This window comes from Ciconia boyciana, chromosome 2 (assembly GCF_034638445.1).
Source record: "Ciconia boyciana chromosome 2, ASM3463844v1, whole genome shotgun sequence".
NCBI lineage: Eukaryota > Metazoa > Chordata > Aves > Ciconiiformes > Ciconiidae > Ciconia > Ciconia boyciana.
Window position 1 is genome coordinate 153,520,011 of NC_132935.1, and position 27,020 is coordinate 153,547,030.

General features: G+C 37.8%; 1 protein-coding gene across 15 annotated transcripts in view; it reads right to left on the reverse strand.

Moving 5' to 3' along the window:
* PARD3 (par-3 family cell polarity regulator) overlaps window positions 1–27,020 on the reverse strand; it is a 463,980-nt gene that overhangs the window by 232,810 nt on the left and 204,150 nt on the right. For 10 of the 15 annotated variants that reach the window (XM_072854611.1, XM_072854620.1, XM_072854608.1 and 7 more), the window contains exon 5: window positions 25,266–25,397. The exons of the other annotated variants lie outside the window; for them this stretch is intronic. In XM_072854611.1, coding sequence (XP_072710712.1) covers window positions 25,266–25,397 — 132 coding nt within the window. The remainder of the gene's footprint in view (window positions 1–25,265; window positions 25,398–27,020) is intronic. 15 annotated transcript variants of the gene reach the window in all.

Here is a 27,020-nt window from a genome sequence, read left to right on the forward strand (position 1 = left end):
CACAAAATGCCTCTTCTTGCTCAAAAATACCAGATGAGCTTCACCTCTTCCTCTTCTTATCACCTGGTAAACGCTTGCAGTCCATAACCTGTTTTTTAAACATTTTATTAGATGCAAACTATCTGAAGGATTACAAACCTCAAGACACTTCATCACGTAATGAGTTAGTGAGACAGTTCACTTACAGAGCGACCTGTAAGCAAAACCAACCACAGCTAACGGGAATAGCCAGAAAAGGTTTGGCATGACCGGACAGGGCACCCCAGCTAACAGTGCTGCCTGTTGGGGAGTCCACTAAAGGGAGGTTTTAAAAAGCAATATGATGATAGAAAGTCAGCTAACAGATTAGATGCAGCAAGAAAGTACTAACCTCTCATGTGCTAAATATTTGAAATATATAAAGCATGGATTGCCACACTTTCAGGATTAACCAAAGCATTTAAAGAGCTTTCTGAAGATCCGATCAATAACAAATTATAGATGTGTCCATTGTATTACAAAGAGAAGTACTTACCTCATAGACCCATGTACAACTATATCAAATTACCTCAAATTGATTGTTGCCTTGAAAATAAAATGGGTTCATTTTGTGTAACTGCCTAGTTACAGTTTTTCTTCTGCTTTCTGTTTTTCCTCAGGATCCAAAACATATCTGTTTCACAGGCAAAAGTCTATATTCTTTGTTTGTTTTAAATAAGGCTTATCTGCAGACTATTTCCATGTTCAGATCTCTGAAATTTTATACTCTTGTCATATGATTCACAGACTGACATATAGACCACCAGGATCTGCCAGTCTAAAACAAATACTAAGGTTCATATTATGTACAGATTCAAAGTCATACTTTGAAGTCAGAGCCATGGGAAATATTTTTAATGGAAATAGTTATCAGCTTTATTTGAAATGAGGCTACAATTATAGGTCAATGTATAATCAAATTCCCCTGCAAAGTTTAGCCCAAAGGCTGGCCTGGTTTTGTGCAGGCTCTTTTATCATTTACCTTGAATAACACAGGAATTACCTCAATTACAGAGACATCCCCGCATGGTGAGCCAATGTGAGTGTGGCACTTGCCATGTAACAAACACACTTCTGGTTGATGACTTCATATACCATTTATTTTCCCTTTCATCGTGTTAACTGATACATACATATGTGTTTATATACCACCACCACCCGCCCTGGGTAACTCATATAATACCGACATATATAAAGAAAATTGCCCCTGCATTGGTAGAAGATGCTTTACTTGAATTATTTCACAACCGGCGTGATTTTTACAAAATTATGTCTAGTTTTCTTTAAGAACTTGAGTTCTTCCTAGTCCACAATTCCAGGTTATACAAGATTTGGGATTTCAGGACCAGCAAAGAACAATAACATTCACTTTATACAGAGAAGCTGATGTTTATGGAAGGCAAAAAAACCCCACAATATACTTCTAACATGGTGCGTTACCATGGCATGCAGGAAATATATATATAAATATTTATATATATATGCTTCTACATATACATATGTATTTAGAAGGCCACAACAGCAAAGACATTATTTTGCTCTTAAGGTAAGAAAAAAATAAATTACATGGCAGTGGTACAACTGCAGTTTGTTTGTTTTTTCCGTTGAGTAGCCTAAAGTAGGTCAAGTTAGGCACATCCATTAGTTCTCCTATAAATAGATGCACACTGAGTTCACCTGCTTGTAACTAATGTAGAACAACAGAATTTTAAATACTTTTTCCTTTAATCTGACAAGTTAGCTTATTCTGTATATAGACATTAAAAAAAAGAAGTCATTAAGTCCTGCATGATTTTTAAAAGCCAAAGAAATGACAATGGATACATGAAATTGGGACACACATTTTTTTTCCCTGCAGAAAACCAAATGTACATGCCTCCACCTAGAAGTTTAGAGATCTGAAAGACTTCTGCAGAGATGTATTATAGATGAGTCACATAGTTTCCCCTTGATATCGAGACAAAGAAAAGGAAAAAATTCTGCATAAATCACTTCACATTTTCCGTGTAACGCTCCTGAATATATTATAATTCACCTCACCTTTTCAAAGACCATGATTTTCATCCTTCTGAGGATTTTTTCTTTTTTTTTTTTTTTTTAAGATACAAAAAGCATTTCTTATTTAGCAACTTGAATTTGTCATTAGGCAATTTTCAAACAGGTCTCATAGCTCTTTTATCCTTATTCATTTCTTTTTTCTTTTTTAATCTGAAATAGTCCCTTGTTGCTTGATTTGCAGATCTGTATCAGCACGCAAGGATTTCACTAGCTTCAGCCAAGTACAGAACAGTTCGATCCCCTCGAGTATTGAATGTAAGAGTCAATTTAGAAGCAAGCTAAAAGTATAGCACTCTGTTCTCCGTCACACAAAACATCATTTTACTCACACAGGCATCTTAATAACAAAATTCAATTCTGGATATTTTTCTCAGCATGGCTCAGGACTGTTTAGAGATGACATCAGAAAGCTTATTGAAGACTTGGCTTTTTAAAAATTTAATTAAAATATCTGTTTTCCAACAAGGTAAAAGGCCCTAAGTTGGTGGGAGCTTAAAGTTAGCATGTATTCTTTAACTTTGAATGTCATCTCATTTAAGAAACATAACTTTCAAAGGTTTTGTTTTGTGTTACTAAAAATCACCCTATTAATTTCGCCCAAAGAACTAGAAAAACATAATTATACTATTTTATCATCTTGCTTAAAGAAAAGTACATGGGTTTCCTCTCATTTAGACAGTGATTTACCTTCAGTTCTCATTTGCTAGGATTTGCTAACATATAGCTTCATTTTATGACTTCTTTGATTTAAATTCCTACTGTTGAAAAGAAAAAATACCTACATATCTGTTTTAAAGGTCTTTGGTGTTACACATCACATTAGATGGACAAACACACCCGAGCTAAGGGATCCGTAACTTGCATAGCTTAAAGTTACTTCTTCCCATTTTGGCTCTTCCTCCCCTAAAGGAACAAGACCAGGCAAGGTCCCAGCCCCAGGTCCCAAGAGAGGAAGATGCCCAAGGGAGCCCCAGCACTGCGACAGCAATGCAAGGCACCCAGCCTCACCGCAGAGGCACGAGGCACCCAAGCCTGCTCTCGGCTCCTGGGCAAAGTTTGAGTGATGAGATTTTACCATTTTGCAGTTTTATCTTTTACTTCTCTTTTGCCGAATTGCACAGTTGCATGCCACTTTTTGCTTTTCACCTCATCCCTCACTGAGAAACCCCACTAAAATTGCTTCAATTGAATTTCCCTGTTATGCCATAGCGTTTTCTTTTTTGGTCTTTTGCACACCATGGATTTTACCTTAGGCACCAAACAAATTCACCATTTTAATAACAGAAAATACTATAGCATTTTTCATTGTTCTTTGCTCTATTTGTTTTGCTGAAGTCAACATGAAAAACAATTTCAAACTTCTCAGTAAATGCTTCATTTACGAATGCTCCATTCCAAGTGCCTACAGGGTTACAATCTGGTCTATGACAATTTTATTAATTTTTTAATCAAAAGCATTAAATCAAATTTAAAATAAATAGTAGTCAGTACTTCTGTAGTGCCCTCCAGCACAGTATGGTAAAAGTGCTTCATGGACAGTAATGGCTTTAGCTTCACTGCACCCTCAGGAAGATTACAAGTTATTCTCCAAATTCTTTCTTTATTTGAGGAAACTGAGGCACAGAAGATTTCTTTCCATATTTTTGAGGTACATCTCCAGTCGTAGATGCTTTCAGTTTTGGGTGATCTCTCTGAGATAGCCACAGACTTACTTCCAGAAAAATGTAAAATACTCACATGTATTCCTGAAGCGAACCAAAAAGGAGAGAAGCTAAAATGACACTTTAAAAATGAAACAGCGCTAAGCAAATTTCTGAAAACATCAAAAAACATCTAGACTCATCACTGCAGACAGCAAAGTCATTCCCCGTTCAGGGCAACAAACAGCACCACAGGCCCTGTCGCCCCTGGCCCCACAAACGGAGCCTGGGGGCTGGAGAGAGGCTGGCGAAAGCACTGATCCCCTTGGAGCAGTTTGGTCCCGAGCCCGCACCAGCATGCGCACACCGCTCGCTGTCATCCAAAACTCCACCAGGACACGCGATGAAACATGATCAACAGCCAAACTGCATCATCATCACCACCACCTCGCTAAGCTATCCAGGGACACCAAAGAAGACCTCTTGTCTAAAATGTACTGAGGAACAAAGAGTAGGACAACACACAAGTGCTAGAGCCACAGCTCCCGAAGCACTCTGCAAATTAACCCTAAGTTATACAAAAAGGAAGGCATTTAAAAAAATAACTAATTCAGTGCCATTTTTTGCATCAGAACAGGTATGAGCTTCTCAATATAATTAAATTTTTAAAACTTATTCTCAGACAGAGACCTTATTTTACTTTCTGATTCTTTCCCTTCCTTTTTCGCCCCAAGTCATAGCAGTAGGGACTGAATTCAGCACGTCATGTAGCTGCAGTATTTCCAAGCAGTTGTATTGCCTTTTTGTTGCCCATAATAACATCTCAGCCTGGCGTTTCGTTATCCTGCAAGGCCAGCGCAAACCACAGATGTGGTCTGTTGAAAGAGGCAGTCCCATCTTTTCCTCTCCCCACATGATTGTGTTCATCACTGGATCCCTCTGTCCACCTTCTCCCTTCTGCTTATTCAAGCATTCGTGTCATTACAGAAAAGCTCTGAATTAAAATTAATGTTTAATAAAAACAATTGTAATTGGTTACGTTTCCCAGGCTGGTCCAGTTCAGTCTAATTAACAGTGTCATAAAAGCTTAGGGAGGCACAAGGGAGGAAGTAAAGCATGGCCAAGACTGCTTCTTTCAGCAGCAGAGATGACTTAAAATGTCTCTGACACTGTGGCCTCAGACTGTTGTTTGAAAGGATACCGTTTCATCTGCCGTTTCGCATACAGCTCGAGGCATGCTTTTCAACATTCAGTAACTTGCACTGCTCTATGTCCAATCTCATCCCTCTTCTATTGCCTCCTTCAAAATCCTATCTATTTTCAACTAATCTAAATAATTGTGTCTTGTTCACTAAAGTTGCCATCTCAGCACTCCCCCTCTTTCAAAATGAGCAGGCTTTCCAGGAATAAATCCCTCTTGCCCTTGTATACTGCTGACCTATTTTCCATAATTTGTTTTTCTCTCTGCCAGTTTCTAATCTACAGCAGAACTTCATTTGTCACGACATAAATAGTTACCTAAACAACTTCATACAAATCACTCAAATTCCACCATCTTCCTTAGATGAGACCAAATTAAGACCGAGGCACAACAATGCTTTTAGGTGCTATTTCCTGAGTTCATTAAAAGCTAAGATGCATAAACAGGAAGAAAAAAAACCCCCACACATTTTGTGGTTGAAGTCCTCTTCATCCATCCCACTCCCAAAAAAAAGGTGAAAGCATGGAATCCATACACACATTGGAGAGGCATGTGCCCAAGTGCCTCTCTTCATCAAAAAGTCATAGCACTTTATACATAGATGTCTACACAAATGCTCTTTTAAGGTTAACAATAGCATTTTGGGGAAAAAAACTCAATAAGGAACCAGAACAACTTGTGTCAATTAGGATTAAAAGGAGGTAGACACTGTTAAACCCCAAATTTAAACATTCTGATTTTGACATAAGGTTTTCTTAATTGCCACTTAATCACTTATAAACTAGCTAAAGCTGAGTTGAAGGTTTCCAAATGTACAGGAACTTGTTATCAATTTCCCATAAACCACATTCGAATCCCAGACAAGGCAGTCAATGAAGCCAGTCTAAGGCCTCCTTGAAGAAATGTTTATTTTGCTTTCACTCTCCAAACCAATTTTCTAAAACTGGAAAAAAACTACTTTTAGGAAACCAGGGAAAGCAAGCACTGTTATCCTACCATTCTGAAGGTTTTTATTTCAATCTATGAAAGGAAAACTTGAAGAAACTTTAAGCACAAGCAACTGCTGGGGTTTCAGAAAGAAGCAACTTTAGAAATCAACCTGCACTGAGCGCTTCTTCCACTGCATCCCTGGGCAGGATCTTCGGGCACTTCCACTTTCCAGTTTCACAGAATACATCAAGTTTCAGACTAACTAGCTGGGCTATTCTCGTATGTTGTTATGGCCAGCTTTGGCTATTTCAGAGGACAGTGCAAGAGCCACTATAATAGATAACTCAAGTGATTCACCAACAGGCTTTTCTCCTGTCCTTGGGAAGTTAGGTCTGACGTCATTCGGGCTGGAGTGTATTTTGTACTTCCTCAAATGGAAGCAAACCTGAGAAGGGACAATACTGGCCTACCAATGCTCCTGACTACATGGGAAGGAGAAAATCATCTGCTTTATCATGACAGAACTCAAATCTTGAAGAGACTAGAGAGTGAAACTTTGAAATAAGATAAAGGTCACTATATCTCATAATTAAGAACCAATTCAGTACAAAGGTGAGGCCAGTTTAAAAAAAAAATAGAAAATTCTGTTACAAAGGCTGTGGTTTCTCACTGAAATTAATAAAGCTCATGGTGTTCTCACAGAATGATGTGATTTGAAGAAAATATCAGGAGAAATAAACAGATGAGTTTAAAACCTGTGAATTTTCATTTCCTAAAATCAGCAGGTTCCCCTCTCTTTTTTTTTTTTGTGGTCCATCCTCAGCTACTTACAGGCTCAGAATAGTTCCTTAATATTAACAGTTGTAATCTTTTTGCAGTTTGATTTAATTAAAAAAAAAACAAACAACACACAGAAATATCTCGCACACATGTATTCTAGACAGTGTAGGCAAGAGGAATCCCTAAAATTAATGAAATGCACTTGTCTTTCTGTCCTTACATATAACCAGGTTGAAGGCGATAACAAACAGAGAAAAAGAACGAGAGTGTATATACAAAAGAACATTAAAACAATCTTTAAAATAGAAAAGCTAATACTTTCCTAAGGGACTGACAGCAAGATAATGTTACCTAAAGAATTAATAATCTGGAAGAGCAAGTTAAAAATAAAGTGATGAAATTTGCCAGTGAAATACAACTTAGGTTTAAAACTATCTTTTAAAACATGATCAATGAGCTTTGCGAGACTTTTCAGAGATATATATATATATATATCATACTGGTGGACTGAGAAGCCTAGTGACTGAGGAAATTGAGACTTGAATAAATGTAAGATAATACCTTCTGAGAAATGCAATCTAGTCTAAGCCTCAAAGGGAAGAATCTTGGAAAAAGTAGCACCACCTCTCAAAAAAACCCCAGCAAAAATCATCACAAGTTAAAGTCGATGATAATACTGAGGTAGATTTAATATACCTGTTTTTTACTGCAGCAAATATTTTTGAAGCAAATTTAGCTCTAAAAGCAATTTCAAATGGCAAGTCCCAGTCTTTTACCCTCTTGGGGTAGTACGGATGAATATTAATGTAATATGTACTTATTTATACTGTAGACGAATAAAACCAAAATAAATGGACAACTGTACGACATCAAATATTAATGAAGAAAATTAGTCAAAAAGCATAAGTAAGCAGTGAGAACAACAAATTACCGGAAAGACGTTAATACTCTTCTGTCTTATTTACAAAATCCACAACAACTTTTGAGAAAGCAGACAGAGAGTATAACAATGATGTAATATATCTGCAGGGAACCCAAGGCCTCATTACATAGAAAAGTAGTTTATTTTACCTGTTTCAAACGAATCCCTGGTCTAGCCAACCTACACCTAGCACAGACTATGTGATGCCTGAAATAGAGCAGAACAACTGCATTTCCACTTGTATGTCTCTTTGGATATGACTGGAAATTATTTCTCTTCATGGTGGAAAAACAATGTAGGTAGAAAGGATTTAGAAACACAGTAAATCACAAGAGAGGATAAAGCGTGCAACCTGTGTATGTGGAGGATAGCAGAGATATCTATGCCCATCCACATTTAGACTGGTCATAGAAGAAGGGCAGCCTAAGAGGTTGCTGACTTGTGGCAAGGGTTAAGGAGCACATCTCAAGCTTTATGAGAAAAAAACCCTACATCTTCCCACTCACCACACACTACTATAGACATCAGATGGAGCGAGGCACAGACGCACGCATAAGAACCAGCAATCTAGTGGTGCATATACCGATGTGAACATATTTAAGCACTGGAAAGTTGGAAGCTCTTTGTCTATGCAGTTCAGGTTATCTAAATAGTATTTGAGTACCAGGCACTTTCCTATCAAAATGAGGTAGTCAAGAAGAAGAAGAGATTATGGGTTTAGAAACCTGCTTTTCCCCGTAAGAAAATCCTGAAACGCACAAATACTGAGCTGTTGTATTCTGATACAGGTAGAGAAGAAGGATTAATTGCAAATGCTGGATAGGGAAGAAGATCAGAACAGAACTTCCATGTGGTACAAATCCATATAGCTGGGAGAAGGGAGGTGAAATGAGGCTAAATATCAGAAGAAAATCCTTAATGGGGTGATATATCAGATTGTGAAAGTCTCCCAAGGGAAGAAGCAGAATCCCCACTGCTCAACACATGTAAAAGCAGCGTGGACAAAGAACTACAAGATAGGCTACAGGGAATAACTGAATACATAGCAAGAGGATGGTTCAGATGACCTAATAATGTAACAGGATTTAAAATTACTAGATAATTCTATTATCATTAACCACATTCACAGTAGTACAAGCTAAAACACTGTTGCTATGGTAATCAATCCTTATGCATCGTTGCAGAAAATGACTGAGATACAAGGAATGGAAATGAATTGAACCAGCCCTTCCTATTCTCAATGAATTCAATGTATCAGTCAGCTGGGAAACTAACATGAAAGTTTACATCTAGCTTCCCGCAAGCCTTTTAAAATATATAGTGAAGCACAAATGAATGTCTGGCATTCAAGTATGGGTTATCCTTAGACTTACACAGTTCAGATTCAGGGTAGGAGCAAGGCTCCAGTTCCAAGGGGATGCTCCTGGAAAGGGATGGATTGCTCTCATCATTGCACTTCGAATCCCCTTCTCTTAATACTGCTTGAATTCTCTCAGCCCAAAGTAAACCGACACTATGGAAATACCAATGCATGCACACTTCTGCTCACGTGCTATTACAGCTCCATCTCATGAGAATATGAGACCAACTTGTTTTCCATGTGGAAGGCAAGAAAAAAAGACAGCAGAGGCAAGCACTTTTGCTGGCACTTTCTAGGTAGCCCTATGGACAACAAACCGCAGTAGTGAAAGCATCCTACTTTTTATTCTTAATTTATACTCCCAACTGAACACATACAACTTTTTAAGATTCAAGCCACAGGAAAAGAAATGATCAGCAGTCTCATGATCACATATTATCAACTCAACTCTAAAACAATTCCATTCCTGCATGGATGTTATTAGTGTGTAACGAAGTGCACATCTCACAGTACACTGGCAAATGCGTACTGGTTTGCTCACTCAGCTTTCCCCTTTACTTACAGTAACAGAGTATTTGTCAGGAAATCAGGAAGTTAAACCTGGCAGTAATAAAATCCTTACAGCCAGGGAAAATTTTGGAACTCGAATTTTGAAAAATTGAGTTTAAATCATTCCTGGTACCACTCAGATAGGGTCTTTTTGAATCTCTCTTAGTAAAACTGGAAAACTCCACTCAGATTTTTAATGACAACTGAGAATTTAAAATAAGGTACTAACACTCCTCTTCCTCCGAAAAAAAAAGTTTTCAGCAAAACACGATGGGAATCGAGTGGGAACGAAAGCTCAAATCACTCAGTGAAAAACCACCAGGCTCTCCCAGTTTCATAACATAGTAAAAAATGGTTACAGAGTGCATTTAGGAATAACTATATGCATATGTAGACAGAAGAGAAGATGACTAATTCCGCTCCTCGGAATTGCACAGCAACACTTCCTTTCAAAAAAAGCTTTCTCAAGTGAACAAAGTATTTCTTTTGGTCTTTTGATAGTCTACAGCATTGTTAAGAAAAATAATTCAAAGCAGCCCACACAAACAGAAAGGGTACTTTAGATGATGGGAGCCACATATTCAAAAAGGAACAAGTTTTTACCTGCTAGTGCTGGTATTTTACTGTGTTAGTGCTGGCTCTTACTCATTGTTTTGTACAGCACTAAGCAAAATATTCATTAGAAACCAGGAAAAAAAAAAATCAAAAAGGAAGCAGGTCCATATTCTGGTTTGAAAATCAACTATGAGCAAGCAAGTACACCAGAAGGTAAAAATAAACTTCAAAATTCTCAGTTACAAAATATTTGAAAGAGGCTAAAAATAAGCCAGCCTGTTTATTAAAAAGCCATTAAATTCGACCTTAAGGAATGTATAATATTTTAAGTGAGAAGCAAAATATACGTGTCAAGGAAAAGAGCAGAGCAGCAGTGGAGTTTTCAATATTCACAAACACATACAGAAGCAAAATATTTGATAGATGTGCTATACAGTTACCCTCGTACATCAAAAATTTATTTACATAATGTATTTTTTTGTAAAAACTTCTCAGGGATAAGCAGAGAAAATGACTCAAGTTCTATCAGAACATTCTTGAAATGCTAGAACATGCCTGAATTCATGAGACATTTATTCAATTGATGAAGATACAACCTTTTTATTGAAAACAGTCTGTAATACACTGTATGTATATTTTGTTTCTATTTTAATATATTTCATTAGTATTTTTCTTGGAATTTAAACAAAAATGTTCCTGCTTGCGTGAGTTTCAAGTCATTAGTGCCAAAACTTCAGCCAATGTTTCATGAGAAAATTACTGAATTATGTCTGTTTATGATTATAACACAGATTTCTCAAGAAAATTATTCCCTCTTGGGCATTAAAAACTGAATGAGTATGAAAGACTAGAATGTGTTTAACGTGACCAAGCTAGCTTTTCCCGCCAAAATGCTTCAATTTAATCCAAACTAATTTTTTAAAACTTAAACAAAGTCTAATAAAAGTTATTTCACTTCCAAAAATGACGTGCATTTACTAGAAGAGACTCGATAAAAAGATATCATTAAAAAAATCCAAATTGCGAAGGCCAAGAATTTTACTATGCAACTGCCGTAAATAATTTCTTTTTTTTTAATGTAAGTTCATGGATGAGTCAAAAAGAGCATGTGTGAGAAAGAGGAAGAAATCCCAGTGCAACTGAGAAATTAAACTGAAAAATTAAATCAAGGAGCCAAAAACCAGACACACAGATGGTAAAAACTGGCAAAAATAAAAAGTAAAAATCATGCTCTTAAGTACCAACAGATGCAGTGACTTTAAAATATTACTCCTTGAGGATACACAAAGACAATAATCCCAGATTGTGATTTCTGGGCCAGTCTACTGCTGCACTAGAGCCACAAAATACACCGTATTGTACAGAGAAAAAATGACGTGTCAGAGACGGTGATATCTGCACTGCCAGCCTACTAAAATAGAAGGGAAGAAAATTAAACTATCCAACACTGTGAAATTAATGTCTTCAGCAAAAAAAAAAAAATTAACTGTGTAAATGAGATGAGAGGTGACTTGCAGAATCCATTTACAGATTTGTAATACTACAGGACTGAGCATGAACTGGTTATTTGAGCATTTCTGAAACATTCCTTCTTGAAACGATAGTCAAGCTTCTCGCTCCGGATGGAAGTGAGACTGTGCTTCCCAGATTCTGCATTGTTAAATTTTGTCACGCTAATAGCTTTGCTGACCTCCAGTCTTATTTAGGGTCTCCTTGATTTCAATCACCACAATTACCTAAAAGCTATCCCAGTTCAGACTATTGGTATTAAAATAGGGAAAGAAAAATAATCCAAGATTTGAAAACTGAGAAACTGATGTATAGTACTTACATGCTTGAAGTTCAGCTTTTCCTGAAAGATCTTCTTAAAATCAGAACTTGAAATAAATGATTAGTAGTAGTACTTTTAAAATGCATTACTTAAGACTAATTTTCCAGATTGTTAAATGAATTAAATTGATACTGCTACACATGATTGAACAAACATCTTATGCCATCACCATAATTTCAGGCTAGCTGTAGGTATATAACCATAAAGACTACTTCTTTTTTGGGCTAAAAACCAAAGTCAAATTCAAAGAAAACAAAATTCTATGTTTACTACCTCTTCTAGTATGCAAACGTCTACACTGGGCACTTTCTCCTCTAAAACAATTACTGAAGTTATCAGGATAATCATAATACCAGGAAGGTGACTGAGAACTCCACAACATGAATGTATTTAAAAATACAATTACAAGAAAAACATTTGTCATAAAGTAAGTTTTACAAATTATATATGGATACATTTAAACATATAGATACACATATATAGAGAGAAATGTGTCATTAATGACAGCACTTTAAAATACTGCTCCTAAAAGTGGGCAGTTAATGAAGTGATCTGTATTTCTAGTATATAAACAAGTACGGACATGTACTTCATGTAACTCTAATGTATATATGGATGAGCAGTAAGAACGCTGAACTATAAAAATGAACAGGAAAGTTTGCTATATGTTAACTGGCAAGCAGAAAGATGCTGTCATGAATCAAACAAATGTTGTCCTCTGCAGAGGCTCCAAATTTGGATGACCCAGAAAGGTATCACTTCTCACCAGGACACCCATCAGCTTCCAGCTCGCGCAGGCCAGCAGAGCTTCCGCAGCTGCTGTTTGCCCTGCTGAAACAGCCCGGGAGGCCGTTTCGGAATGACTCCCACCACCCCGAAACAGAGTTTGCAGATGCAAGCCCTGCTCTGAATTCACCCCAGGTTTCTGAGGTTTGGCTTTAGAGTAAGACGAGTCAAAGCGTGCCTGACGCCAGCGCGCTCAAACCCCCAGGGGCGCGGCATGGGAGGGCACAACTTCTCTTCAGCTGTGCCTCTTTTTCTATTTACATGCATATGTAGCTGGAAAATGAAAAAAGTCATCAGGGAACTGCATTGCAATGAGGTAGGAATTTCACATAGATGCAGATATAACAATTTCTTCCGTTTTTTTCTACACATTTCCCAGCCTACGTCCCAGTCTTTTCTGCTGTCCCCTGACACACCAGTATGGAGCTGAAGTGCCTCCTACCCCATCTTCAGCTTTTCAGTACGACTGACATTTGTTAATTTAGGGAAAAAATGGCAAGGTCCTCGAGCCCCATCAATTTCACCTGCCCAGAATGCCGCAATACACACTATCCTGCTGAAGTATAATATTATAAGACGCTTCTTTTGCACAGAGACCAATTTTACTGACCTTCAAATCACCAGCAAAATCCATCAGTTTTGATGAGAGGATGAGTTAAAAGAGTCTTCATGAAGAGAAAGCTATTTATAGTGATGAAGTGTAACTACAAGGAAGAAATACTGATGGGCTTGCTTTACAAAATCTGTGCTTTGTTGTAACAATTACTTCCTAGAAAATCAAGATAAATAAAAATGGTATTATGGAATACTCAATTGTAACTTTCAATAATTTTAAATAGAGATGCTCACAGATATGACTGCTTTCTTTTGGGACATTTAATTTAGTCTGTGCTTTGGATAAATGAATTGAAATTATAAGCAATCATGAATTCCTACACATTAGGAAAGTAAAGATTTTTGAAGACAAATGAGGGTATCCAAAAGGAAGAGGAAATTAAGTTTTGATACAAAGTGATTGAACACTGGCTTCCTGCCTAGCATTCTGAAGAAATACCAAGAGGACCAGAGGTTTTGTTCATACTGGATACCTCACTCCTCGGGTGTTTATTCCACAGTCTGTAAAAATGTTTGCCATGTACAGCCTAAAGGATTTTTCTTTTCCCACCCCCTCCCGTTTTGGCAATAGTTGCATATGTATGCTGCATTTAATGTTAATTTTTAAACTGTGAAAGCAAACTATTTTAAATGGCAAATATGCTAAAATAATAATAGCCAACTGATTTTGCTCTAATTCATAAATTGTCATCTCTGGGCTGGAAAAAGCAGCATAAAAATTTTCAATCCAAATGAAGTTAATCACATGCAGCTGGCATGAAAGTGAGCAATACCTTAATATGAAATCTGGGCAACAATTTTTATTCTTAAAATATCACATACAAGCAATCAAAACTTAAAAGGAATATTTATTTCAAAAGTAAAATCTTTACAGCAGAAAGTCTTTAGTTCATTAATATTTTTAGTGCTTCACATGTTTCCGATCGATTGCTTCCTCACGGAAACACTAGTTGTGCTGTATTTGTTTTAATTCTGTGTATCCTCAGTACGGAACCCACCTTAACCAGAGTAACTGCACCAGGTACAAATCAGTTTTCCTTCTTTGGCATAGGGATTCAGCAAAAGCTCTTATCAGTGCCACAAGGCAGTTGGCAGTTAGTTGCTGAGTCTTATGAAAACACTTTTGAATTATTTATTAAATCAGACCAAATAAAATAATTTTAAAAATAAGAGAGGGATTGTCGTTTCTTCTGTTTTGCATGTGACACATACAAAAGTAAATAACTTTTTCGTACATCCTAATTTCCTAAACAACTGAATTCCTGTTCTCCCTGCTCGCCCCCTCCCCATCCCTAGAAACTATAGAGGTTGACCATTTCATACGCAACTCCAAGTAGTTTCAAGATAAATTTAGAATGGACTTATTTTCAAATCAGTCAGTGAATGAATTGGCAAGGCTGGACTATTATCTTCTTTTCTCTTCCAGTTATACTGATGAAATAAATTAAAATCTTATGGTATATCGCATCGACTAGGTCATATTACGTAATTCCATTCACTCAGTCACTGCACTCACTAAATCTTGCTGTGTCACTTCGTGAGGAATCATGACATTTCTCAAAGTATCCTATAAATTACAGCAACCACTTAATACAGCCAAAGAGTACTACATTCAATAATGAAATGCTCGTACTTAAGCAATAAAATCGAGATTAAATTTAAAACCCAAAATAAAACAAAAACCCAGACAAATTACTTCCACATAACTCAATTATTAACTCCAAGTTACACAGTACCATTCCCCTTTACAGCAAAGTGCAACCATGTCATTAAAGTGACTTGTCCACACAGGATTTTAAAGAATAAGCGCCTTTCCTATTTCCATCAATGGAAGATAAATTAACGATCACTTCCACAACAGACAGGGCAAACTTGGCCCTTTTCTGAAAGCATCTTTCTCATAATTATTAATTCATAGAAAGAAAAAAGTATAAAAATCATCCTGCTCTTATTCAACAAATGAGATAAGGTTCCTATTCAGATAAAATCTGTCATTTTCCCTTGCCCTAAACAACCATTCTGACTTTATTTCTGTTCTGTTTGGAATTAACTGACTTGCATGACTCAGCAGTGATTTATCTGAATCTCACCTAAAAACTACAGTTGAAAAGCAAAGAGCCCTCACATCCATGTTCCTGTCAGGTAAGTTGTTCTATTTTATTGTACAAAGGACTACAACTTCCACTCCAAATTAATAATATAAATATTTCTTTTAAGTGAGTTAAATAAGTAACATTAGCCATTTAGAAGAAAAATTGTACTAGGAAGAAAACCAGACTATTAAAAAAAAAAAAAAAAAAAAAAAAAGAGGCACTTATTTTTCCATGTCAAGTCAAGCAAATTCTAAAATGTAAATTAAGTTAACTGAAAATTAAGGTAATGTGAAGCTTAAGCTAAGGTCAGACTGACTTCTAATGCAGAATTATAGAAGTTTGGCTTGGCAACAAAACCAAGCAAATTCTCAGTCTTGGGTTTTCTTATAATTTGAAAGGAACAGGGGAAAAAACAGTATTTGGGATAACTTTATAATTTTCAATGGTGTCTTTCTGATAGAATATAAAAAAGGACATCATCAAGATTCTAGAAAATAAAACAGAAAAGGGATTTGGGGAGCTGGGGTGTAGAGATATCATCTCTGTCTTTCCAAGGAATTGGTTGCTGTCCTGTGGAAATCAGTACTGTAAAACACAAAGCAGGTATGCAGGAAGAAGAGAAAGGTAGAGCAGAGAAAATGAGAACAACACAAAATGGAAGAGAAAAAGGGTAAAATATTAATACCATGTACTACCAGTACCACCTTCTGAAACAAAAAGGCAGGATTTCTTTTTAAGCCTCAAAGATACAAGTAATCACTTACATATTTACACTTTGGTTAAAAGGCTAGAATGCAGAATGAGCATAATGTGAATTTTAAATTAAGAATACTTTACCAAGGGCGAGGGAGAATCCTCTATAGACACAATTAACAGAATTGCTTTAATACATTTAAAACTTTTAACCTTTGTGGTCTTTGAAGTGAATAGTGGAACTGCATCTATTTCAGGTTAGTACGGAAGGGCTGCACTGCCCTGAAAAGTTTTACAGTGCTGTAAACTAATGAAATAAATTATCTTAATTTGGTTAGATCTATTTTCATTAACTGTATTACCCACCAAGGGAATGAGGACAAATTTTAATTTTACTAATGTATTTCACTTCTGCATTGCTTTGGCACGCTGTAATTGTGGCTCCTGCTCAGTGTCGCTCGCTCTGCCGTCAAGGGGCCACCTTGCCCCTGCGCTCCCACCCACGCAGGCAGGGCTGCATGGAGCCCCCGGGACCCCCACAGCCGCCGCCGCCTCGAGCAGGGCTGCGCAGCACTCCCTCATACCACCTTCCCACCGGGGCTTTTGAGGACACAGCATGGTAGCAGTAACAAGCACATTATGAAAATAGTGAGAGCATTTCTATTATAAAAATCTCATTGGGATACATTATATATGCCTGGACTAAAAAGTAAACATATAAGATAAACCTCTTTCACAGCATGAAGAAAGAAAACAAGTTCAAAAGAAAACAAAGAAGAAAAGGAAGAATTGAGACATCCTTTAGATGAAACGCTCTTCCAGGCCCAGTAAGGGATTTTCAGATGTCCTTATCTGACCTGCTACCATGGACAGACAGCAGTCAAAAAAGCCAGAGATAATACTGTTCTGCAAAATACTTAGAAAATAGTCAGAAAACTAACAGCAATCATTTATTTAAAGCCTCCTACAGCATCTCCACGTAATTTAAGAGAGTACTGCTTGTACCCCAGTATCATAGATTTATTACCATTAACTATCATAACTACATGATTATTTAAATAGTTTGGTCCCAAAGGGCAGGAAAACAGCAGTGTATGGTTACTAGCAAGTCTGAAAATGCCCTTCATGAATGCCAACACTCTTCAGAAAGGTTCTGCAGAACCGAGTAGGTCTTCTAGCAGATACTAGCACTTGTTAGGCTGCACCCAGAGTACCATGTCCCGTTCTAGTCCCCACTATTCATGGAAGATGCGGACAGACTGGAGAGGGTCCAAAGGAGGCCCACAAAGATGATCAAAGGGCTGGAGAACCTGCCCTGTGAGGAAAGACTGAAGGAGTTAGGTCTTTTCTCCCTGGAGAAGAGAAGGCTCAGGAGGGACCTCATCACAGTATTCTATTACTTAAAGAGCAGCTACAAAAAGGACAGAGGCTGTCTCTTCACAAGGAGGCACATGGAGAAGACAAGGGGCTACAGGTACAAGTTGCACCAGGAGGGGTTACATCTTGATATATGAAATAATTTTTTTTTACAGTGAGAACAATCATTCACTGGAACCGTGCCCAGGGACATGGTAGAGTTCCCAGCACTGGAGGTTTTCAAGATGGGATTGGACAGAGTGCTAGGTAGTCTCATCTAAGCTCCCCTTCCCACAAAAGGTTGGACCAGATGATCTTTGGTGGTCACTTCCAACCTGGGCTGTTCTACGATTCTTTAAATTTCAGCCCAGTCCATCTGCATACTTATGTGCATGTGTACATATATCTATGAGAGTGAGACGGAGAGTGTGAGGATATACATCTGAACGTGAAGCATGTCTTTTTCTATAATACTTAAAATCCATGAGGTTTTTTGTAAAATTGACTTTATTTTTTCTAAATTGTGGACTATAATCACCTCTCCACATATAGAGCTACATTCTGCCACTGAATTCAGATCTACACAGCAGCATATAACTGAAAGTAGATCGCAGCCCCCGAACTGTCTCACCTATTTACTACACAGTACGAAATGACAGATTATTTTTCAAAGGAGAACAAGACAGATGCCAGCACGAAACATTGTTTATAAAAGCATCACCACTACCACTGTCCCCAAGCACTAAAGCTGTTTATTCCAATCTCCTACCTTATACAAACTGAAGCCCTCAGCACTGAAAAACAACTTCACATTTGTTCATGACTCCAAGACAAATAAGAATAATAATCTCTTTCCAAAATATACAATTAAGGTAATGTCCACGAATGTCCATTTTGCATAAAAGCGCACAGACTTCTAAATCCATGTTAATTTTTTCTTACAACTAATACATACTGTAGTTTGAGATTTGATTCTGTCTCTGTACATACTGATGCATTCAGCATACAGATAAGCCTTTCTCTTTCAGGCAGCTTCTCTTTGTTTCTGTGGTTATACACACACATTTAGAGAACATTTAATAAATATGTGTATTAGTGTATCCATATCTAAGCTTTATACAGAAGAATACAGAGATTCTTCTGAATTCAGAAGACATGACAACTCTTCTAGGGAGGAGGAATTAAGAGTCTACATAAAAATCAGAAATAGATCAAGTTAGAACCTAAAAATCAAATGGCTTTTAAATACAGAAATGAAGTTTAGATTTAGAAACCCAGATCTGAAGCCAGTTAGGTTCAAAGTCAGATTTAAACCTAGAAAAGGCCTGTGATTCTGATTCTCACTACAGAAAAATGTGGTAAAGATTTTAACCTTAAAAAGCAGAAATCATAAATACACAAATAGAGAACTTACATGCCCGTCGTAAGAGCCTGTTTCACCCTCTCATATCCCTCTTTAAGCATTCTGATACATAATACAGAACCAGCTCCAGCAAGCCTCCCAGATCAAGATGTGTCTGTGGGAACTGGGCACCTCAACACCCACCAGAGCCTCAGCCGCTGGCAGCAGCTCAGCGGGGTCCAGCCTGGAAGCGACCCAGCCGACTGCACGTGTGCCTCGGCTCGATGAAGATCTAGACTCCAGTACAACAAAACAGGAATCTGGATATTTTTATGTAGGTACTCACATTATAAACACCTAAATGCATGTTTCTCATTTTGGAGGTCACTATGCGTAGTATTTTTTCTAATATAACAATAATAAATGCAACTCAGGGAGAAGACTGAAACAAGTCTACAGAATAATCACTTAATTGTGGTCCTGTACGGATCAGTGATACCCAATACCACTACACTCTTTCGGGAAGTCGAAGGGTATTAGAAATTATTTAATAATTTTGACCATACTACATATAAAAAAAAAATTCCTAAAGTGTGATTAGTCAAAGAAAAAGAAAAGAAAAAAGAAGAAGATTATTACAGCTGTGTTTAGTAATGGCTCCAAGATCTCAAGGTGCTCTTCTGGCAGCCAGACAGGGCATTTGGCTGGCTCAGAGCTAGATGCAACCGCTGCCCTTGCTGAGACGTAACTGCCCCCCTTCCTGCTGAGCAGAGGGTCAAGCCAGCACTTTATAGCTTACATTTCAATTGAGCATTTGAGTTTCTGAGCTGAAGGAGTTAACATCTTGCCAATATACAGAAATAAAGGGAGCAGTCAATACCTAACTACCTGCAGCAGCAGCAGCTAAGAGAAAGTATTCTTGAGAATACAGAAACTCTGTATTCTGAAAAGCAAATCAAGCTTTTCACTTTCTTCACAGTACAAAAGCAAGAAGAAACAGCTGTAGCACTTGGGGTGTTGACAACCCCATCAGGTGGAAGCTGGTGTGATCACACAGCCAAGAACCCCAGCCTCAAGTAGCAAAAAAGCTGAATTTGCAAGTGGATATGGGACTGGGGAGACTTTGAACTCTTGCAGGGGCACCTTGAGGTCTTCTGATCAGCTTTTTGACTAAAATAAACCTTAAGTGAATCCTCTACCAACGCACTAGTCACTGCTTCTACCTGTCCATAGTTATAGCTATGGCTAATTATTTAATACTAAGTCAGGTGCCAAGCCATGCCTTTCTCGTCCGCAGCCCATAGCTCTACCTACAGAAACAAGCCAACTGCATGAGCCATGGCCTTGTTCACTAGCTGGTAACATTTTTTCCTCCCAGGCTCAGCCTCAGAGTAGTCCTGCCTGGTTTCACAATCCCTGGATAGCTTCCTGGCTACACCCATACACCCCTGCCTTTCATACGGGACAATCCACTGAAGAGCCCCCAAAAAGAGACAGGCCTCTGTATTAGGCCTAGAGCATATCTCTATCTTGTGACAGAAATTCTTTATAAGGGATATGACAAGCTTTAAAATCATCTTTGTATTTTACAATTTATATGCTGTCATGGTTCTATGTTCATTAAGGTTATCACAAGAGACAAATTATAAAGTGCCTGTACTCAGACAGGGAGGAAAGTAATGAGACTCTATCTTGGCGTTGTACAGAGTAATGGATAACCAGTTAAAATTGTTCCTCCAACTGAAGCCTAGCTAATCCTTTTTCCAATTCTTAAAGCACAACTCCTTACTAATGACAATAGTTTTTACTGCAGTTCCAACCTCTACATGTGAGGAGTTTGAGATAAGAAGAGCCTCCAACCCCCAAGCCTCCCCATTTCCAGGCCATGAAACACAGAAGTTGTAGACCTTTCCACTGTAGTTACAGTCATAACAAAACCTAAAAACAAAAGCCAAGATACATCTGTCGGACAAGGAGAAACACAAAAGAGGTACACTAGTGAAAATAAAAATATTTATATACATTACCTATACCACTGTGAAACATTCAGAACTAAACAAAATGAATGAACTCCATTTCTGCCTTCTATTCTTACGTTAAGGCATAAAACAGAAGCAGAGTTTTTGTTGTTAAATGAAAAATTTGACAACATGGGTAAGAGAATCCACAGGAAGTTAGTGGTTTAGATTCACCAACCTACCTCTGAAGCTCTGATAATTTTTTTTTCAACTGACAGTGCTGAAACGCACTGATTTATAGCATCCAAATGCCTTAAGAGGGTATATTCAATCATATTAAAAGCAGGCCTTATTTTGCTGAAAATACAAGCTGAAGGCAGGTACTCTACAGCTGGAGATGTAAGACCATATGCTACTTGCATGTCTGATCTCATTGAAAAAGGAACCAGAGAAACCTTACCAGATTACTATGGACAGATGTCACGAACAAGAATAATTTAGGGGAAGTGTTCCGCACAGCACATTCCTGCTCAAGAAGACAGCAGCAGTAACCAACTTCTCTTCCCATTTCAGAATACATTTGAGTTGCTTTTATCTCTGGTTTCTGCTAGATACTAGAAAGCTACTGGGATTTTAGGAATCAGACCTGTTCTTCAGTAATAACCATGAAATTCTACTCCATCTCCTACCTTGCTTTCATGCACTGACAAATACAGATATATATCCAATAGTTATGTATATATATATTTGCATATCATTTTAATTGAACCAATCTCATTGTATTTGCAAATCTGATTAACCGTTTCATCTGTAAGCAGGGCAGCTGTACAATTTCCCTCTCCTGCTGCTCTCGCACCCTTTCCCAGCACACAGCACAGCCTGGTCCTCTTAATCCTTCTGCAAAACAGGCCTCTGCAGCAGAGCCAGGAATATACTATTTCAGTTCAAGGTGCTTTGATTGCTGCCAGTTCCAATATTTGACTAATGAAACTAAAATGACCACCCAGGAGAAGCTTTCTCTGTACTTAAACTTAAGGAATTGGTGAAAAGTTTAACTCTTTCATACGTTGCCTTTTCATGTCTCCCTGGTATCAAACAGCATGAGTCCAGATTTGATCAGGGCCTGAGCAAGTCTCGAAGTGAACTCAGGGAAAAAAGGTTTCTCAAATAAAAGTGACATTGCCATATATATGAATACATTTCAGAGGAAATAAGATTTTTCAACTATTCCTCAAAGCTTGGTTGCTGTGGGGGGAAAAGAAAGTGCTGTGGACGGCAAGGTGAAGAACAAAAAACAAGTGTTTCTTTTTTTTTTTTCCTCCAGATATTTCAGAATTAAATCAAAGATTGCAAATTTTGTCCCTATAACTTGACAATCTGTAGGAGAGAATTAATGAAATAATTGAGCAAAAGAGTAAAAAATAAAATCCTTAACTTTCTAACTATATTCTGAAACTGTATTTGGATTTTTGACTTTACAGTGGTGAAATGATTCTTTGGTACAAACTGTTTCACATTACTTACTTCATGGGCTTGAGAAATACCAAAACTTTCTGAGAAATTCATGAACCATTTGCCCTGTGGAGAGCCAGAGGGCTCTGGAACTGAACTGGGAACAATCCTGAGGCAGATATAGCTAACCAGCACATACAATCAGAATATTTTAAAGGACTCAGAAAGCAGAATTAATCTTCTCCATTTCTTTGATGTATCACTCTAATTTAGCAGGGCCCTAGTAAAGCACAATAGATAGGAGCAAAAGCAATTACTTCCAGGAATTTTAACAGGCTTCACACATTCCTCCATTTTAAGGCGCTAAAACCTAGAGAAGTTTACAGAACTACTTCTTTAACAACTACTAGAACATACCTAATTCTGTGCCCTTAACTAGTCACTGCCAGAGCAGCCTGTAACGATTTCCAAGAAACAAGGTCTCTTGCAATTTCATCTGCAGAACAGGCTGTGATGCTGCAGAATCACAATTTGCTCCATAGTTCTGCTCATGGGAAATGAAGTGTTGTCCACACAGAAATAATTGCACTTCTTTGGCACATCACACCTTCACTCCTCAAAGCGCAATTCCAGGGAATGTTCCTGTATGTTAGAAGCTGACAAAGATGATCCTGGAAATTTTTTTCTCCTTGCGTTCAAAAGGAAGAGATGAGGCAAGCTTTAAGAGAAGCAACTCAATCCAAGCCAGAAGAGCCTTCCTCCAACAACAAGCCTCTGGAGTCTGCAAGATTAATCTAACGTTTACTACTACCTCCTCTGAAGAGCCATAAAGGCAGGTTAGACCAGGACTATTATTACCCCTGGTATCTGTAATGGGTTCTGCCCTCGAGGTTTCTTGGCACTGTCACTGCCTTACCCTTGGTGCCAGACCTGCTGTCTGCCGCTTGGTATGCACACGCAGGCAGGGCGCGCAGACCACTCAGCCCCTCCACAGCTCTGCCGAGCACACAGGAACAGGACTGGAAGTTGCTAAATTAATTCATTATGCCAGATAGCGACCTCGTCGCTCGAGTTTCTTCTTCACAGAAGTGAAAGGCTTGACCAGTGGGAAGCAAAAAGCCCACAGAGGATACTGAAAAAGATATTAGAGTTTAATACCCAAAAAAGAGTGGAAGAATATCTCTGTCTGCAGCTGCTCCATCCCCTGGCAGGCCCTTCCCTCCCTCTCCCTGCAGAGCTCTGCCGCATCCCACTCTCACTACGGGCGTCCTTCTCCTCTGCGGACCCTGTTAAACAGGTGTCGGCCTAATTAATTATCCTGCTGATAGGAAATCGCGAAAGGATCCTGGTCTGCTAGGTACACGCAGATCTATTAACACATTTAAAGAACGAACCCTCTTTCTCTCAAAGAAACCACCACCACAAACAAACAAAAACAAAAAGCAGAAAACTTGCTCAGAAGAAACACGATATTTGCAATTTCAGACTTCAACCAGTTAACTCAGGTAACAAATACACTTCCAGACTAACACTAGTGCCCAATTATTTACCTAATTGGTGAATAAATTGAACTAGTTCAGCTGTCTGGAGACCAAAATCAGCACAAAACTTAATATAAAACATCCTATATTAAAATTTTCATGTACCAAACATTTTATAAGATGATCGCTATTAAGATTCCTAATCTAACTTCTTTTGCTGAGACAACAGTTTCAGTAACTGCCACGGTGAAAATCTAATGGCTCATGGAAATATGCCTCGAAAACATCAAACAAGCAGAACCGTCACAGGGGATGCCTTCGAATCTGGGCACCAACTTTCCATTTCAACACAGGCAGATACAGACAGCAGCTAAACTCATCTGCACTAACACCACATCTTCTGAGAGGAAAATAGTAACGGAACTACCACTATCATTAAATGTGCAGAGGAAAATATACAAGGACCAAAGACAGAGTTTTTTTCATAAACCAGGTAATTTTAAATGAATCTGCGGCTAATTACAAGATACAAAAATAGTTAATGGCTCACATTTGGGGTTTGTTACGTTTTTATACTCTGTGCTATTACTTAAGCTCCTTTCTAACTAAGAATGGGGTTGAATACAGAACGTTTGGAATATCCTAGGATTTGGCAATGCTGGACTTGAAATATCGGTATGGGATTTGTGGGTGAAGGAGACCAGTCCCAGGACACCAGCCCAGCGCTGGACTCTAAACCTTCCCCTCCATTCACAAGGCACAGTGTAAGAAGCTTGAGCTGTGTCAGATGGCAAATTTCATTTTGAAGCTCCTCTGTATAAAGCAAATTCTGGTTTTATGCCCTATTGCTGTAAAATACAAAATTTGTACATTTATGTTCAATGCAAAAACTCAGTGTTTTCCTGTCACATTGTATAAAGAAGAAAAATGAGGTAATAATCCTACATATGCACTAGGCTATATATGGGCTTCCTGTTATATTTCCAGTCTCCATAATAAAGATGCATTTTCATTATACATTTGAAGACACTTCTCGGAAAATTTCAGACACATACAAATACATAAAGTGACTGCTAGGTAATTTCACTTTCAGACCTTTAAACTTCTATGACTACCATCTTATTAGTAAAAAAACCCAAATTGGAATTACTTAGTGTCTCAAAAAAGCCCAAGATCAAAAGCAGTATAAATGTACACTAAATAAATATGGTAACACTGTCTTCAAATTTATAACTAATATATTTTACAATTTTAAGAATAACAAGCATTTAGAAGTGCAATGCCAAAACTGACCCATATTTGGCTATTCTGTAGTAATATTATTAGCTTTCAACAGCAAAATGTTTATCAAAATAATAGTCTCTAATTAAAATAACCCTGTTGGTATCAGTTGTGAAGAACAGCAGCACTCCACATACTATATAAATATGTTCGACTCGAAATAATTTGCAGCTGTCCATTTCAGTCTTAAGGCGGTTTTTTGGAAGCAGAAGGAATTCCATACAAATGTAGTCAGCATACTGCTGGTGCTTGTATCATGCTTAGAGAGCCAATATCACATAAGAATACACTTCTTCGTAATAGCTTGGAGTAGCATAAAGATTAGATTGATAAAGTAATATATATATATACACATATATATTACCTGTTCTTGCCTCTCCAGCCACTTGTCCACCATGGGATGACTGGCACTTAACGATGAACGAGCATTGTCTCTCTGAAACTGGTTAGACCAGCTACTAGTATCTCGTGGTAGGCTTCTGTAGTTTTCATCTTTCTAGTTTAAAAGAAACAAAAAAGTGTCTTATAAAAAACAACCAGTCCTTGCACATTAACAATGCAGCTGGTTATTAAACCAATACAAAAAGAAGACTGACAGAGGAGAACGCAGGTCCGGCTGGACCCAAGGACAACGCGATTGCCCAGCCATTCAATTGCAAGAGCTCCCCTTCCTTAACACCAGTGACGCCCAAGCAAAGCCTTCGGTGGGTTTGTAGCTCCTGCACTCACTTGTGCTTCACTACCTCTCTTTTCCAACCTCAAACCTCTAGTGCACAGACTTCCCAAGTGCATACTCAGCAAGGCTTTCAGAGCATCATGCTCCTTAGTTTCATTCTCACCAAAGTAAATAAACCACACAACAGTCCATCCAGTGGCAGCTAAGGCCACTATATAATTTTCCCAAGTCTCTGTATGTAATCAATTTTACAATCAAAGCTGTCTCACTGCTCCAGATACTGTCCTTTAGACCAGAATAGCATGCTAGAGAGTTCAAAACTTGAATTTATTATTCCACATAATAATGCTTTGCTTGGTTTGCCTGAAGGTATACAAACAGAGTCACATTTGTAAAACAGCAGGAGATGGAGATTGTGCTGATGGAGATACATTTATCCCATTGAGACTGATAAAAAAGGGGTTTTTTTCTTTTTAATTGATGAGTTTCTCTTCATGTCTTTCCCACAAGCTGTACAAATTCTTGAGCCTCTAAAGGTGATTAGTCCTTACCCAGTCTGATCACTAAAAGCCAATAAAAACAGAGAGGCAGATCCCTAATGATGGGAGTTAGCCTTAGCCCAAAGTCAATGAATTACTGATAACTTACATAGGTTAGTTCCCTCCAACTGAAATAACATATGGAACTGAAATTCTGCTTAGCTTTTCAAAAGAGGATTATAAATATACTGTAAGCACCCTTCCTTCAGGAGCAGAGTATTTTTTCCAGTCAATGTTTGTCTATCCTCATGCCAAATCAGATAATTTAGAGAGCATATCTATTTTCCTTATAGTCATTTATTAGCAAATAAAATAGGATTGTAGTCCTACATACGTTGAAATACTACCGCTTTTAGGAATCTCAAAAATCTCTAAAAAAATAAACAAACACCAGTGCACATTGGCAGCTAAAACCTATTTTTTTATTTATGGCACACAGCAAATTTTTGACTCTTTCTTAAATCAATACTTCATTCCATCAGCACGAGTATTTCGTTTTCTTATTTACTGTATTGATATTTCTTTGGCCTGGCACAGTATTAGTCCAATATTCTAAAATATGGACTGTAGCATCAATTCCCTTACAATTGTATTTCACAACTTTATTTCTTGCAAATGTATGACAGGCTTTGCTAGGAAATTCAGGTCTCAGTACAACTGTGATACGTAGCACAATTTTCAAAAGCTTCCTGTGTGAGAGCAGCCTTTTCCCAGACATATCAAACTTAAGCTTTCTTAATTGATGACAACTTCTTTTCTTGAAAGAGACTTATTTTTTACTACAAAGTCTTCCATTTCAAGACCTTAAGGCTTAAATTCAACCAGCACAAGATAACCTTGTAAGAACAGGCCTGCACAAGTAACCAGCCGAACAAACCACCACCATAAATTAGTTTACCTTGCC